This window comes from Giraffa tippelskirchi, chromosome 13 (assembly GCF_054371585.1).
Source record: "Giraffa tippelskirchi isolate mGirTip1 chromosome 13, T2T-mGirTip1v1.2.pri, whole genome shotgun sequence".
NCBI classification, from domain to species: Eukaryota; Metazoa; Chordata; class Mammalia; order Artiodactyla; family Giraffidae; genus Giraffa; species Giraffa tippelskirchi.
Window position 1 is genome coordinate 64,545,761 of NC_137287.1, and position 18,050 is coordinate 64,563,810.

General features: G+C 35.1%; 1 protein-coding gene across 2 annotated transcripts in view; it reads left to right on the top strand.

Annotated features, from left to right (window-relative positions):
- MALRD1 (MAM and LDL receptor class A domain containing 1) overlaps positions 1-18,050 on the top strand; it is a 764,811-nt gene that overhangs the window by 216,775 nt on the left and 529,986 nt on the right. For both annotated transcript variants that reach the window (XM_081558804.1, XM_081558803.1), the window contains 4 exons: positions 275-421; positions 4,321-4,487; positions 12,098-12,190; positions 15,046-15,253. In XM_081558804.1, the coding sequence (XP_081414930.1) occupies positions 275-421; positions 4,321-4,487; positions 12,098-12,190; positions 15,046-15,253 (615 nt within the window). The remainder of the gene's footprint in view (positions 1-274; positions 422-4,320; positions 4,488-12,097; positions 12,191-15,045; positions 15,254-18,050) is intronic.

The following is an 18,050-nucleotide window of genomic DNA, read 5'->3' on the forward strand; positions in this document are numbered from 1 at the left end:
TGAATTCCATAAAGTAGGTAAAGTCTGGTATTATGTTATATAAAAAACAAAACAAAACAGTGGAAGCATGGTAATGGTTCTCATTTGGGAGGATGCCTGTCTGGATCAAATTAAGAACTTTTAAAAAGTACATTTCACTCTAAGGCTTATTGGTATGATTTAGTGTATTTGTGTGTGTATGTGTGTTTAGCCTTGATTGCAACTATAACCATTGTTAAGCAGCCACTCCAGTAGACTGTGATAGTCTACCAAGATCTTTTTCTCCTCTCTTCAGTGTGTCAGGTCTGTGGATTTGCACTTGACATGTGTGACTGGGTATCAGAAGCAACTGCTGGGCAAACTTCCTGGATGCGCACAAAAGCAAGAGAAATTCCTGAGTTAGAATATACACCTCAACAAGATCAGAGCCATGACGATGAAGGTAGCAAATAAAAATCATATCAATTATACTTCCATTTTTACTTTACTCTAGAATCATAAAGAATCATTACTGTAATTATTTGCTCTAGAATCATAAAAATGCATTTACAACTAATCTAAGGCTACTTTCCAATAACTTTTCATGGGTAGTGCAAGGACCTTATTATAATAAAATACTCCTAATTCTTCCCTCAATTCTCTCATATTATTGATGTCATTCATTTCACTTAATTAGCAAATACATTAAGACTATTCCTGTTGTGAACAAACTTATTTTTTGATCAACTAAGCAAGCTGAAAATAAAATGTTTTGTTTTACATTCATTTATTCCTTCTCTAATACTATTCCTTTCTTTATGTAGATCAGAGTTTCTGACCTGCATCATTTCCTTCTCTCTGAAGAATGCCTTTTACAAAGCAAATCTGGAATATTTCAAAATTTTTGCTTGTCTTTGATTGTCTGTGGTTTTTAATATAATAATTTGCTTAGGTGAAGTTTCTTAGACATTTATCCTACTTGGTGTTTTCTGAGCTTCTAGGATCTGCACTTTGGTGTCTGTCTGACATTGATTTGGGGGAAAATTCTCGGTCATTATTACTTCAAATATTGATTTTCTTCCTGTCTCTATTCTTCTTCTCATACTCCCATTATGCATATGTTGCATCTTTTATAGTTTTCCCAAAGTTCTTAGATAGAATTATAGAATTGCTCCTTTGTTTTCCACTGTTTGCTTTTCAATTTTGGAAGTTCCTATTGACATATTCTTAAGCTCAGATTCATTTCTCAGTTAAGTCAGTCTATTAATGAGTTCTTTGAAGGCATTCTTCATTTATGTTCCAGTGTTTTTTATTCCTAACATTCTAAACTCTCTGTCTATATTATCTTTTTTGTGTGTTTTGTACTTTTTCTATTAGAACTCTTAACTTATTAATTCTAATTAAAAAAAATTTTCAGTCTTATAACATCCCTGCCATTTATGGGCCTAGTTCTGATGCTTTTTCTTTCTCTTCAAACTATATATTTTTTTGCCTTTTAGTATGCCTTGTAATTTTTTTGTGAAAGCCAAGCATATTGGAATTAAGATAAATAGGTGTTTAATATGAGTTTTTATATTTTTCCAGCTATAGATTAGGCTCTGATGGCCATAGCTTTTAAAGTCTGAGATGAAAATTTCATCTGATGTTTTTGTTTTTGTCCCACTGTTGTCTTTGGGTTTCCCTAGAGATGTCTTTTGAAATAAGGTCTGAGGCCTGCTGTTCTTTTGATAACATGCCCTTGTTATTTTACAAGGCCACTTTTGATGTGGTGATAACTTGTGAGAGGAAGGGAAGCATCCTATAGTTCCATGAGTCAACCTCAGTCTTTGAGAGAAATGGTACCTTTGCTCCAAAACCTTCACAAATCCTTCTCCCTTACATCAGGTGAGACAGGAATGCCAGAGGGGACTGGGTCTGGGTATTTTCCTCACTTCATGTGGAAGGTTAGAACCTGATGGATTTGATATTTCACTTCTCCCTGATCTCAACTGCAGTCAGTTACGTGGTGGTGGTGGTAAATAGTTTGTTTTGAGTGAAAGCCTTGTTAAGGATAACAGAAGCCAGGTATATTTCAAAATGACTACTTTCCTTTTCCTCTGTGCTGTGCTCAGTTGCTTCAGTCATGTCCGACTCTTTGTGACCTATGGACTGTAGCCCCCCAGGCTTCTCTGTCCATGGGATTCTCTAGGCAAGAATACTGGAGTGGGTTGCCGTTCCCTCTTTCAGGGGATCTTCCCAACCCAGGAATTGAACCTGTGTCTCCAGGGTCTCCTGCGTTTCCAGGCAGGTTCTTTATCCACTGAGCCACCTGGGAAGCCATCTTTTCCCCTTGTTGTTGTTGTTGTTCAGTTGCTCAGTTGTGTCTGACTCTTTGCAACCCCATGGACTGCAGCATGCCAGGCTTCCCTGTCCTTCACCATCTCCTGGAGCTTGCTCAAACTCATGTCCATTGAGTCAGTGGTGCCATGCAACCATCTATTCCCCTAGCTGTAGGCAAAAAGGGATTTTTCTCCAACTCTTACTGTGAGAATCTGGTAGGGTTCCTGGAGGTAAACAGAATGGGATCCTCTCTAAGATGGGACTGTCTGGAGTTCTCAGCTCTCAAGTGTGTTCACACTGAGCCTCTAGCAGCTCACCCATTACAGTTAGATTTCTCCACCCCAGTACTGATGCCCATAGAAGTTTGTGTTCTTGGGATTCTAGTCTTGAAAGTTGTGATTCTCTATACCTGCTTGTCTCACTAATTCCTGCCCAGTGGTTTGTACCCTGACCTCAATTTTCTTAGGGGTATAAGAGGAGCTGTTGATTTTCATTTCATATATTTTCTTGCTGAGTGGACGGGAGTAACAACTTCCAAGCTCCTTACGTAGTGGTCCAGAAACAGAAAATTTTGAAGGCTCTATTTCAATGAAATTTGTTCTCTTTCTCCACTACCTTTATTCTTTACTGCTCTTTTTCTTTGTTCTTGCCTTCTTGTTCAGCAGTTTTATTGTGGTATTACTCAGCAACCCAGAACCTTATGTGAATAACAGTCCTGTTTTAGGGTCTCATATGTTTTCCACATTCTGCCACTTGGCCCTAGCCACAGCAATGAAGGTAAGCATATTTCCCATCTCGGTTTATAAGCAAGGTTCCCAGCCCTAATCTCTAACTTCATTGAGAGAATTAGATTCTGTTCATCCAGGACTGTGCAGCATTTGAAGTAGTTAAAATTCTAGCTACTACAGCCTCTGTCTCGTCTCAAGTCTGAGAGTTCTATGGTTTCAGCTCTGTTCATCACTCTGTTCATATCTATTTTTCCTTATCTTTTGAGATGTTTTTTCTTGTGCTTATTCTGTCTCTGCTTTTGTAAAAATGTATTTTTATGTCGTTTATCATTTCCTTGTGTATAGGTCAGAGGCAAGGTATTAATTTATTGTACCATTTTGATTAAAGTAAATCAGAGCTTCACTAAATTCATAGTTTTTTTTGAAGCTTTAGGAATATTTGCTATATTACAGGAAATAGAGCATTTGAAAGACCTTATTTTTGAAAATTAAAGTTATGAAAATATAGAAATAGCTTTGTATTTCTGCATTATATGTATTACTTAATTAAAACAAATCCAAATTAGTTTTAAGAATCAGATGGGAAAAATTGATTGGCAATATCTTTATGTACCACAAAACCCATCCGTGTAATTTAGTGGGATTGTAAGTATCTGGTGCTTCAACATAGTTTGGTCAGAAAGAGGCAGTTTAAATTACATTCCCTTAAATGATGAAGGTTTTCCTGTGAAGAATATAAAAAATAATGAAAAGGGAAAATAATTCTGGGAAGAAAAATGAGGAATTTTTGATTAAAGAAAGATTGCATTGTGACATTTATATGATCATTTGGTGGCACAGAGATTTTTTTATATCAGTAGATTTCTTTTTATAAGAACATTCATATTGAGGATAGTATAAAACTTTGATTTCAGGAATTAGGATGAGATTACAATGCATTTTAGAAATCAAATATGGCAGGACTTCCCTGGTGGTCCAGTGGTTAAGACTTTACCTTCCAATGCAGGGGGTGAGGGTTTTACCCCTGGTCAGGCAGCTAAGATCCCATATGTCTCATGGCTGAAAAAACCAAAACAGAAAACAATATTGGAACAAATTCAACAAAGGTTTTAAAAATGGTCCACATCAAAAAAAAGTACGAAATAAAATATGGAAGTGAAAATCTATAATTTGTAGTTGATGTCATTTTTTTTCTTTTAAATAAAATACTTGTGTTTCAAACTTGATTTTGAAAATTTCAGAAACATGATAATTTTGTTCAAACAGAAACAGCTGGTTTTTTTTTCTAAGTTCCTTTCCCCCCTTTATTTTTCAGGTTACTGTCTATGGGTAGGGGCTAAGCAAGCTTCTACTCTTAACCATTTAGGCAGCAGGGCTTATCTGAATAGCTCCGTGTGTCACTGCCTGGGCCGAAGCTGCCATCTTCAATTCTATTACTCTATGGAAAACAGTGTTCTCAGAGTAGGACTGTCTAATGATAAGGTGAGAAGAAACTTCTATTACTTTCAAATTCATTAGTAAATGAAATTTCTATTCTTGGCAATTTGTGTTTCTATTTCTTAGTTATGTGTAGACTGAAGGTATTCTTTAACTTGCCTTTATTTGATATACTTTTATTTTTTTTCTCTGAGGGGGATTTTATGTTTTTCTTTTCTATTATGGTTTAGTAAAAGATATTGAATGTAGTTTCCTGTGCTATACAATAGGACCTTGTTTATCTGGTATACCTTTAAAAAATGTACTAAGAAATTGGTTTAAGAGATACTGTCATGTACAAAAGTCATGGTGGTAGTTTGTAAAAAGTTTATAACATTTTTAAAATTCATGAAAATATGTTAAAAGAAACTATGGTATCATAATACATTGGGGATTCTATATTATTAACTCTACACTGAAGTGTTGATGTGATCTGCTCTGGACTTTTAATCTCTGTATCCTTAAAGCTATAAATATGATGGAAGGAAATTACTTGTTCTGTTACAGTAGATATCGTTTTAAAAGATTGGTAATTGCTGATTAAATAAGCCAAATGAGTCATATAACTGGGAAAAAAATAGTGCATTGGGCAGAGTGAAAGTTGTAGTGGTAATGCTAGTGAGTAAAAAAAACTAACTTTAACTGAAAACAATTCTCTACACATGTGAAAAATACTTGAGACACTGAGAATTTCTATTGTGAAAAATTTATTTACAGGTAGGAATAAAGAAATTATAGGGGTAAACATAAGTCACTGTAGAAATGGGAGACATTTGACAATAATTGCAGGAATTCTGACATTGGAAAAGGACAGTAAAAGCCTCCAATCAAGTTTCCTGTGGCTCAAATGGCTTTGGGTAAATCGAGTTGAAACTTCTGTGTTACATCAGTCAAATTCATTCTTCAACAAAAGTTTGTCACTTGTACTTATCAGGTGCCACTAACCATCGTTCAGAAGCATTTTCTTTTGTTCTTTTTTTAAAATTCATTATTTTTAATTGGAGAATAATTGCTTTACAATATTGTGTTGGTTTCTGCCATACATCAACATGAGTCTGCCATAGGTATACATATGTCTTCTCCCTCTGAACCTCCATCCCACCCTCCACTCCATCCCACCCCTCTAGGTTGTCACAGAGCACCAGGTTTGAGCTCCATGTATTATACAGCAAATTTCCACTGGCTATCTAATCTTACATATATAATGTATATGTTTCAGGGCTACTCTCTGCATTTGGCCCACCCCCTTCTTCCATCTGTGTCCACAAGTCTGTTCTCTATGACTGCCTCTCCATTGCTGCCCTGCAGATAGGTTCATCAGAACCATCTTTCTAGATTCCATATATATATATATCAATATATGATATTTGTCTTTCTCTTTCTGTGCTTCATCTTGTATAATAGGCTCTAGAAGTGTGAAGTGACTTCATAGTTAATCCTCAAGTACCAGACTTCTTATTACCAAGATACTTGAACATTGAAGAGGCATTCTTTTTCTCCTGGGTTCTATCATTTCACCTGTCCCTTTTTCTTTTTGTGTCATTCTCATCATATCCAGGTTTTTTTCTTCTACTTCTCTTTTCCAGGACCTTCACAGACTTCTAAAGCTGAATACTCTCATTAGATGGCCTAATACATTTTCCTTTGTTACATGGATGAGACACAATTTGTAGCATTTTGTAACTATATTTTCATCACATTTTTTTTGCAGTAGTAGTTGGCAGTCCACTGCCCTAGAATCTATTTGATATATTTCATTCAATTTGATTTGATATGAGGTGGGTGGAGGGGCTAAAACATCTCCTTGCCCTTTCTGTAGGGCCCCAAACTTTTCAGATAATTGGAAAAATTTTACAAACTTAAATAGGTTTAATTTATCTATATATGTTGTAGCATTCAAGCTTCAAGCATTTTTTAGTTATTATCGGCTATGCCACGTAAACCAAGTTCAGTGAACTTTCACGTACTTTGAAACTTTCTGTAATTTCCAAATCCTTCTTCAACAAAGGCATAGTAGAAAGAAAATTCAGAAATTTTGTTGAGCTTATATTATAGTTAAAGATGCTTTTTAAAAAGTATGGTGCTACTATACTCCTTTTCACAAGGTGGGTAATTAATATTCATTAAATGTTGAATGAGTTATTATCTTAAGTTTAAGTAGAAATTTGTGTTATCTTCTAATACTAAGGATTATTTTAATATCCTGAACATCAGTGGTGGATTATGTTTCAGTACGTGTATATGGAGATATGAATTATTGGAAGTGAGTAGTATCATTCCTCTGGCTTTGGGACTGTACAAGAAAAAAGTGCAAATAAATTGGTTTCAGATACTATGTCATATAATAATAATAGACTTATCAAGATTCTGTCTCCCACATTATAAGAAGAAGTTAACGGTGGAGAACTGATCCAGCGTATTAATCAGAAACAATTGGAAGTACATTTTAGACAGTGTTGACTGATATTTGATCAGTGAGTTCACCCAGTATTGTGCAAGGCACTGTCCAGTCTTTTCTGATACTATTCACTGTGCTCACTACATGTAACACATTGGTCACTAGTGCAAAATCTGCATCACAGTACATTTAAATTACAACTTGATGTTTTGACACAAAGTTAAAAAGGACTTCAAACCTATCATTTAAAAAATTAGCTCTTGATGAAAATGATCATTAACATAATCTGTGGATAGAATAACAAAAACAACCCTTATGATAATGTGTGCAGGTGAACCAAGAAATATCTAGGGAGAATGCTTAGCACAATTTTAGTTTTGGAGTACTTTAGAGTTTCAGAAATAAAAAATAGGTGAAAGGAAAGTTGTTATATAAAAAGTTGAAACTTTGAAATTCAGCTTTAGTGTATATACCATGTAACTGTTCTTAGGATTAAGTCTCTGCCCATCATCTATAAGATAATAATCATAGCAACAGCCTATCTTTTATCCTCAGGAAAGTTGCCATGTCAGTGAGCCAAGGGTAGTAAGGGTTCCCAGCTTGTCGTGACTTTTATATATTTTTAAAATTCCCACTGGCAAATAAATAGGAGGAACCTGTAGTTGGGAAAGGAAAGAAAACACCTTAGAAAAATATCTTTTCTTGTATGATACAAGTTTTAAAGCTATAATAAGCTCTCCTTGAAGGAGAGATTTTGCTAAAGTACATGGACCTATCACCACATGCAATCAAAAGTAGTTTAAAAAAAAGAACAACTTGAATTTGATATCTGATTTTTTTCCCCCACTGGAAGAGGGGAGGAGAAGCAGAGAGCTCTAAGAGATCTGATCATAAATATTTTTCTTGAGAAGTAAAATGGCATTATTAAGCCTAGTCTGGGGGAGTTTTGTTGTTGTTTTTGTCCAGTTGCTAAGTCCTAGGTGTCTCTATTACTCAGCCGTGTCTGACTCTTTGTGACCCCATGGACTGTAGTCTGCCAGGCTCCTCTGTCCATGGGATTTCCCAGGCAAGAATACTGGAGTGGGTTGCCATTCCCTTCTCCAGGGGATCTTCCTGACCCAGGGATGAAACCCACATCACTTGCATCTCCTTCATTGGCAGACATATTCTTTACCACTGCGCCACCTGGGAAGTTGGTCTAGGGGAGTAAAGACATTTAAATAATTTTGATTGATTGATTTTAAGATAATAGAAAATTGGAACATCACCTGAAGGCTTTTCTGACTTGTGTTTTACATTGACACCTGTTGAAAGTAACTAGCTAAGTCTGAGAGTATGGACAAATATAAAATAAAAGCTGACATCATGTAGTTGGAGTAAATTTTTTTCATTTGCATTACTTGTGTTGCCAGATAGTAAAATATGGTAGAAAAGTATGGATTTCATACACAATATACCATTAAATGGTTTTGCAAATGCTAAATTAAGTTTAGAAAGAACTATGCTCAGCCTCCTGAACAAAATGTAAATGCATTCTTCTTCAGGTAGAATGGGGAAAATCAGTTAGTCATTGTGAAGAAAGAGCAAAACAACTGTAAATTACCCTCTTAAAGTGAAAGTGAAGGGACTGGTGAATGCAACTTGCCTGGTAGTGCAATAAAAGCATCAGTGGAGGACATAGGGTCTCAATGCTAAATAACTAAAGTTGCTTAAGAAATTATTGAAAGAAAAATTTTGCTGTATTTCTCAACCCTCTATAACTTCATTGTGATGTGACCTGGAAACTATCAGCTGAAAATATGTGTCTGCCATGTATGTTTCATTGTCTTATGGAAGTCTTAACTGTTCATATAAATAAGTAATAGAATGAAGTACATTTTAATGGGTTTAGACAATCTTCCCTGAAATATTTAAGACCTGAAAATTGGAGTAGATAACAGAGGGCAAAGAACAAAGCTAAAAAGAAATTCATATTTAGAAAATCTTGCATATGAATGAAATAAGTGAAACCAAGTAAGGAGATAAAGGCTCTTAAGAGTCTGAAAATGATAGATGTCATGTGTCATTTGGATTACAACTAGATGTCACCTTCCAGTGCTGTTTCCTATCTCACAGACGGAGGGCACAGAGATGGTCTCAGAGTTTAACCTGAGACAATTATGCCACTGTCTACATTTTCACTGTATTTCACTATATATCTGTATCTATTTATCTATATATATAGTTGTTCAGTCGCTCTGTCATGTCCGACTCTTTGCAACCCCATGGACTGCAGCACTCCAGGCCCCCCTGTCCCTCACCATCTCCTGAAGTTTGCCCAAGTTCATGTCCATTGCATTGGTGATGCCATCCAGCCATCTCATCCTCTGATGCCCTGTTCTCCTTTTGCCCTCAATCTTTCCCAGCATCAAGGACTTTTCCAATGAGTTGTCTGTTTACATCAGATGACCAAAATACCAGAGCTTCAGCTTCAGCATCAGTCTTTCCAATGAATATTCAGGTTGATTTCCCTTAAGATTGACTGGTTTGATCTCCTTGCTGTCCAACAGACTCTCAGGAATCTTTTCTAGCACACAGCTCGAAGGCATCAATTCTTTGGCATTCTACCATCTTTATGGTCCAGCTCTCACAGCCATACATGACCACTGGGAAGGCCATAGCCTTGACTATATGGACCTTTGTTGGTAGAGTAATGTCTCTGCTTTTCAACACATTGTCTAGATTTGTCATAGCTTTCCTGACAGAAGCAATCGTCTTCTGATTTCTTTGCTGCAGTCACCATCCACAGAGATTATATATATCACTAAAATCTAAGGAAAATAGGGTTATTTCATAGCATGAAAGCACAATCAAAATCATAAAGTCCAACACCATGGGAAAAATTGTGGAGTACTTTATAAACTTTTATCAAATATATGACCTCCTAGTATATATTAATATAGTTGTGCATATAGTGTTCTTGCCTGGAGAATTCCAGGGGCGGCGGAGCCTGGTGGGCTTCCGTCTATGGGGTCGCACAGAGTCAGACACGACTGAAGCGACTTAGCAGCAGCAGCATACTTTGCAACCTGGAAAATGACCATCCTACAGACACAGGATGCTTTAGAAGACATGGAAAGGTCTTTGATTGAGTGACTGGAGAGTAAAATAGAAATACAATCTCCAGAAAAGAACTGTATTATTTGGAATTTGGAATGACTTCTTCCATAGGAAAAAATATTTGGATTGTGCAGAAAATATATCTGATAACATTTTTTTACTTTCAAGTTAAATATTTGCCTGCATTTTTTCTTTTCCTTAATCAAGGCAATATTGCAAAATGTAGTAATGTCAGTAGAATCAATGTTTAAATAGATGGCTTATTAATTGATACTTAGAATTTTATATTTTGAAGTGTAGTACTTTATTCAAGATTCCATTCAAATTTTTCTTCTAAACTTATTCTCCATCATAAAAAATAGGCAGCTCTACTATGTATCTATATTTTTTTCCTTATTTTTTAAAAGATAATTTTTATAGAGTGGTTTTAGAGTCACAGGAAAATCAAAAGAAAGGTACAGAGATTTCCCATAAACCCCCTGTTCCCACATATTCATCAGTTTAGTTCAGTCGCTCAATCGTGTCTGACTCTTTGCAACCCCATGAATCGCAGCACGCTAGGCCTATCTGTCCAGCACCAACTCCCGGAGTCTACCCAAACCCATGTCCATTGAGTCGGTGATGCCATCCGACCATCTCATCCTCTGTCATCCCCTTCTCCTCCCGCCCCCAATCCTTCCCAGCATCAGGGTCTTTTCCAATGAGTCAACTCTTCGCATGAGGTGGCCAAAGTATTGGAGTTTCAGCTTCAACATCAGTCCTTCCAATGAACACCCAGGACTGATCTCCTTTAGGATGGACTGGTTGGATCTTCTTGCAGTCCAAGAGACTCTGAAGAGTCTTCTCCAACACCACAGTTCAAAAGCATCAATTCTTCGGTGCTCAGCTTTCTTCACCGTCCAACTGTCACATCCATACATGACCACTGGAAAAACCATAGCCTTGACTAGACGGACCTTTGTTGGCAAAGTAATGTCTCTGCTTTTAAAGATGCTATCTAGGTTGGTCATAACTTTCCTTCCAAGGAGTAAGTGTCTTTTAATTTCATGGCTGCAATCACCATCCGCAGTGATTTCGGAGCCCAAAAAAATAAAGTCTGACACTGTTTCCACTGTTTCCCCATCTATTTCCCATGGAGTGATGGGACCAGATGCCATGATCTTAGTTTTCTGAACATTGAGCTTTAAGCAAACTTTTTCACTCTCCTCTTTCACTTTCATCAAGAGACTCTTTAGTTCTTCTTCGCTTTCTGCCATAAGGGTGGTGTCATCTGCATATCTGAGGTTATTGATATTTCTCCCAGCAATCTTGATTCCAGCTTGTGTTTCTTCTAGCCCAGCATTTCTCATGATGTACTCTGCATATAAGTTAAATAAGCAGGGTGACAATATACACCCTTGATGTACTCCTTTTCATATACGGAACCAGTCTGTTGTTCCATGTCCAGTTCTAACTGTTGCTTCCTGACCTGCATACAGGTTTCTCAAGAGGCAGGTCAGATGGTCTGTATTCCCATCTCTTTCAGAATTTTCCACAGTTTATTGTGATCCACACAGTCAAAGGCGTTGGCATAGTCAATAAAGCAGAAATAGATGTTTTTCTGGAACTCTCTTGCTTTTTTGATGATCCAGCGGATGTTGGTAATTTGATCTCTGGTTCCTCTGCCTTTTCTAAAACCAGCTTGAACATATCCATGGTCTCCCCCATTAGTATCATCTTCCACTAGAATGGCACATGTGTTACAATTGATGAACCTACACTGACATGTCATTATCATCTGAGGTCTCTAATTTACATTAGGGTTCATGTTTAGGGCTGCATATTCTGTGGGTTTGGACAAATGTATAATGAATGACATGGATCCATCATTATATTATCATAAAGAGTATTTTTACTGCCTTAAACATTCTCTATGCTCTCTCTTTTCATCCCTCCCTATCTCCATTTCTTTATTTTTCTCTTAAAATATAATACACCATTTTAAACATTACTTCAGTTTTTTAGTACTTAATATCCTGCTGGTGTGATAGACTCTACTGAAATGTAATTAAGAGGGCACATATATAAATATGAGAGTAGAATTTTGGGAATGAGTGATTTTTTTTCCTTTGAATCAAAGGAAGAAGAAATATTTTGGATATACAACACATCAACTCACAGAAAATGGGTGAAAGTGGATGTGGTAATACCAGAAGAACTGAAGACATTTAAGGTATAAGGGAAAAACAAGTATTTTTTTATCATAGGTTTAATTTTTAGGCTTGGAGTGAATTTATCATTCGTTGTTAATTTAAATTAGCATTTAAATTAGAAATATAGACTCATATGTTTAGGGAGAGCAATTACTTGTTTTCATTGTACCTACCTGTACTCAAGTCAAATTTGCTTGAGTGGAGAAGCAAGAAAGTAACTACTATTTCTTTTTTTTTAAACAGAGTTAGTGTATTGATCAAATCTAGGAAAGAATAATACAGTTCTTATACTGAAGCTATAGGTCATTCACAAACAAAAGATTGACACATTCAAATTTTATATAATTCAGTATTCAACAAAAGTTTTTGAAATGATGAGAATATTAACTACTCTTGTTTAAAGCTCCCTCGTTCTCCATGGGCTCTCTCCCTAGCATCCCCAAACACTGTGCAGTACAACCAAGGAAGCCAGTTGCATTTGAAGCCGATGAACAATAAACGGGTATTGAAAAATCAGAAGAGTATATGCAAATATTTTGAATGCAGGAATTCACATCTTTATAATGCATGGGCAACTCTATCTGTCCAAAGATGCATCTGACATATACATATGCTCAGTGGGAATGCTATTTTTAAAAATTATTAACTTGGGGTTTTGTGTTATATATAGAGTTGAAATTGTGCAGAAAAATATCTGGTAACATTTTAAAACTTTCATATTCAGTGTTTGTCATTTCTTTTCTAATAAGGCAATATTGCAATGTGTAGTAATGTCAGATCAACAATGAAATTCTGATATTTTTAATTGCTGTTTAGATGTGTATTTTTAAAGTACAGTACTTTAAGGTTCCTCTCATTTTGTGTTGTATAAAGAGTACATAAATACCCTACACTGGAGTGTAAGTGTAAAATAGTGAGGCTGATTGTGTGGCTTATGAAACCAATTTCATTCCTTTAAGGTAATATCACAGTCATAAATTTTTCTAGGTATTAAAAGGAGGACCCAAATGATATGAACTGTGACTATGCAGATTTTTTACATCCAATTCACAGCTGAATTTGTAACTTAAGAATCACAGCATGTTTGCAGCAATCTCAGAAGTTGAGGTTTATATCATAGCCCATTGAGTTAACATTTTGATAGTATTTTAACTTTTCTAAGCTCCTATCTACCTCTATAATTTCTGAAAGAAGTACTAAATGATTGGACCTTTATTACTTTTTCATAAGCTAAATATTAAAGTTTGTTTTGGTACTTAACTCAGAGATAAAAATTGTAATGAAAATAATTTTGGAGTTACCATTTCCAAGTGCATATTAAATGTAACTAGCTTTTCAGTAATGGCAGACTTTTGAGATCCAAATTCAAACTCAAAATTTTGGAAACCTAAACTGAAATCACTTCTGTATATCTGATATCTTGAGACTGTGAAAATACACAGCTGTAGGTCCAATGATTTTAACATATAGTCATTATGGAAAAAGATGCAAAGTTTTCTTACTATGAAATATTTAAATTTATTATTTTATAAATTGTTAAATATTTATGCAAACTTGATCTTAAGTAATTCTTAAATATGTATTGCTCATGTTTTTGAAAAGAAAATTTCTCGGCCACTTGAAGCTGGAAGAGACTAAAAGGAGTCAGTCTTTGTTCCTAGAATCTTATTTACATATTAACAATATCGATGCAAAAAAATACCCCCTGAATTACTATGCTGTACATCTGAAACACAATATTATAAATTAACTCTACTTCAAAAAATAGAGATACTTTTGCTGTATTCCATGAAAACCAAACCAAACCCAATATCTAGTTCAGTGCTCATCAACAGAACTTTCTGTGTTAATGGAAATTTTATCTGTGTTCTCCAGTATGGTAGCCAGTAGCCACATGTGGTTATTGAATTCTTGAAATGTAACTATTAAAATGTGGAACTGAATTTTAGTTTAATTTTAATTCATGTAAATTGATACAGCCCTATGTAGCTAGCTAGTGACCACCATATTGGACAGCAGAGAATAAGGCATCTGCTATACAGTTTTTGATTTCTCTTGCACTCTTGGTGTTACCTAATAATTGCTCTTGTTAAAACCTCAAGGGATATTAATACTTTCACATTATCTTACACTAGAATAGCAACGTATGGTTGTTTCAATTTGCTAGTATTTTATACCTTTAGAAAGCCTGCAATTCAATTAGAGAAAATGAATTCATTTCCTTTAATTAGCACTTATTTGATTGTTAGGGTAATTCTTTCATAAAGATTAATAGATTTTAAAATTTATTCTTTTAAATGTTTTCCTATTCTATTGCATCCCTTTTTATCTGCTTGATATTTCACTTCCTACCTTCTAGTAACTAATTTCAATAGTTAAAAAACCAAGTGCATCTATAGCTCTTGTTATATAAATAGCAACAACGCTTATTCTTTTCCTTGAATATTAAAGTCCGTGGGCTGTGAAAATGATGACCAAGTAAGTTTGCAGTCAGGGACATTGTCAGTGATTAAATGGGATCATGATCATGGGTGATTTCTCAGATCATCAGATCATGGGTGGTTTCTTAGACACCTCAGTGGCTCTAATGTGCCCATCAATCTGATGTGTGTGAGTCAAGCTTATCAAATGGGAACTTTATTCTTAGTTGTATTTACTTCTTAATTGTATTTGCTTTATCTTTAAAAGGGCATTTTTCTTAAAATTCTTGATGTCAATGTATGGCAAAAACTACTACAATATTGTGAAGTAATTAGCCCCCAACTAAAATAAATAAATTTATTAAAAAAAAAACTCTTGAATCTCTAGTATTATTTTTGGAGTCTTTTTGAAGAGATTTTTAAGGTCACAAATTGTTCTCTGTGCTTCTCTGAAGATTATTTTTGAAGGGACTATTTTGAGCCACAAAGGTTTTATCGGGCTTGATGATCTGTGGGTTTACGCCTGTGCCCAGGCCCCGTCCAGACAACTTTGCTCTGCAGACGAATTCACCTGTGCCAGCGGCCAGTGCATTGCTCGACAATTGGTCTGTGACTCTTGGCAGGACTGTTCTGATGAGAGTGATGAGGATCTGGCAACTTGCTGTAAGTAAATTAATGGTTAAGTCACTCCTATGCTCACATTCATGATAGTGGTTGAATTTAAAAGAGTCTTTATCTTGAGCAAGGTGAAGTTAGTATGTATAAAGTAAGATGAATGTATGTTCTCACTTTGAAGCCATAAGCACTATTCCTTGTGGGTGTCTCTGTGTTAACTTAATGTTTTGGTGCTTTTTGCTCACTCTCAGAATCTATTTGTTCAACAAATGAATAGTTGTGATGATGAGTGAGGTGTGTGTATTTTGAGTAAGAGGAAAATGGATGGGAGAAGGAACCTATCTGTATTCTTCAGTTAAATACAAATTTACTATGGGTTAATATTTCAGACCTTTTATGAAGAGTCTTTGATAAGAGCAATGATAAATTCTATTACTATTCAAACCTAGTTATATCAGAAAGGAAACATAATTTAATTTACAACCTACAACATGGTTTTCATTCATATAAGGTAACTTAGCAACTAAAATACTTGTCTTTTTAGAAACAATGAATACAACTAAATGCATCCAATTTCTATATCACAAACAGGAGGGTTTCTTAATTATTAAAAACTTTACATTTATTTTTGCTGCAGCGCTTTATTTTAGTGATATATTTTGTTGAGCAACAGAAAAATATTGTAACAAGATGAATGTCACCTTTTTAATGAAAAGCTTTGTACAATATGCTTTTGCTGATTGGTGAGTAAGGATTTTACTGAGAGTAATGGACAAAGATGTAGAAAAGAGGAGAAGAGAAAGCAAGGAAGAAACTCTCTGCCTGTTTGTAAACAGCAATTCAATCTATTCCTAAGACACTTGGTTTTAACCATAAATTTAAGTAAAATAATCTCCTTACTGATATGATCTCTGTGGATTTTTTTGGTGCCCCCCCTTTTTTTTCATTAGAAAAGAGGCATTTCATTTTCTCTAATGTGACTGTCACTTTCCTCTTTTTTGCTTCATTACAAAGTTTTTTTTATAGACAATTTGGTTCATTTCTTGGGACAAATTCACCTTTCTAATGGTTTGTATTATTCTCAATTTCAATAATTGAGAATAAATGTATTTCTTGTCTTTTCAATTCCACATATTGAAACTTAAACTTATTAATAGCTTTTCTCCTTTCTTTCCCCACAATTGGAGGATTCTTTATGCTATCCTTTTAACTGGTTTTCTTTAATTTCACCTAGAATATTAGTAGATACTTTAGCATTTGATTTTGGACATACTTTCCCATATCTCTTTATTGGAAGTTTTATTGATTACTTATCTGGTATTTCCCCCATAGATTATATCTTGATACCATCTTGCTCTTTCCTTTGTATGAATTCAGGGACAGATGTCTGTCCTTATCAAAAAGTAGTTTTACTTCATAGTCAGCTAAATTTTCCAAATAATGTAAGCTCATTTAGTCAAATAGTCAAAGAACACCTGGCATATTTGGTTGATTTAAATCAACTTTATATAGGAGATATGACATAAAAAGGTAGCCATGTTACATATTATAAAACATCCATATAGTTTGGTGTTAGCGTGAGTATTTCATGTACATATTTGTATAATCATTTTTGCTTGGAGGAAATTATTGTATAGTAATGGAATTACTAGAATCTATATAAATGTTATAATGTTACACTGTTTTCTGCACTAAAGTTTTTAACATGTGCAGCCCCTGTGTAACATGCAAAACATGTTAATACTTTAGTGCATACAATACTGTAGCATTGTGTCAATTCTAACAATTCCATTACTATATAAATAAGTTTCTCCAAGTAAAAATGATTATACAAATAAGTACATGAAATATTCATGTTGACATCAAAGTGTATATGTGTATTGTAGTATGTAACATGGCTACATTCTTATGTCATATCCCCTATATAAAGTATATAAACACATGTATATATATGTTATTATAAAATAAGAGGCTTTTCTTTGACATTTTAAGCCAATTTCAAACATTGTACAACATACTTAGAGTTTGTATTCTACAAATTTGAATTCATTATACAAATTTTTTTATAAATAGAATTTTCAGGTCCATAAAGCACAAGAAAAATGTTTTTATATCTTTTTTTAAAATGTCAGCATAGGATGAATCTCTAGATTGGTATAGCTCATATTGCCGGGAGAAATATCAACAACCTCAGATATGCAAATGACACCACCATTATGGCAGAAAACAAAGAAGAACTAAAGAGCCTCTTGATGAAAGTGGAAGAGGAGAGTGAAAAAGTTGGCTTAAAGCTCAACATTCAGAAAACTAAGATCATGGCATCTGGTCCCATCACTTCATGGGAAATAGATGGGGAAACAGTGGAAACAGTGTCAGACTTTATTTTGGGGGGCTCCAAAATCACTGCGGATGGTGACTGCAGCCATGAAATTAAAAGACGCTTGCTCCTTGGGAGAAAAGTTGTGACCAATCTAGACAGCATATTAAAAAGCAGAGACATTACTTTGCTGACAAAGGTCCATCTAGTCAAAGATATGGTTTTTCCAGTAGTCATGTATGGATGAGAGAGTTGGACCATGAAGAAAGCCGAGTGCCAAAGAATTGATGCTTTTGAACTGTGGTGTTGGAGCCACTCTTGAGAGTCCCTTGGACTGAAAGAAGATCAAACCAGTCAATCGTAAAGGAAATTAGTCCTGAGTATTCACTGGAAGGACTGATGCTGAAACTGAAGTTCCAAGACTTTGGCCACCTGAAGAACTGACTCATTGGAAAAGACCCTGATGTTGGGAAAGATTGAAGGTTGGAGGAGAAGGGGACAACAGAGGATGAAATGGTTGGATGACAT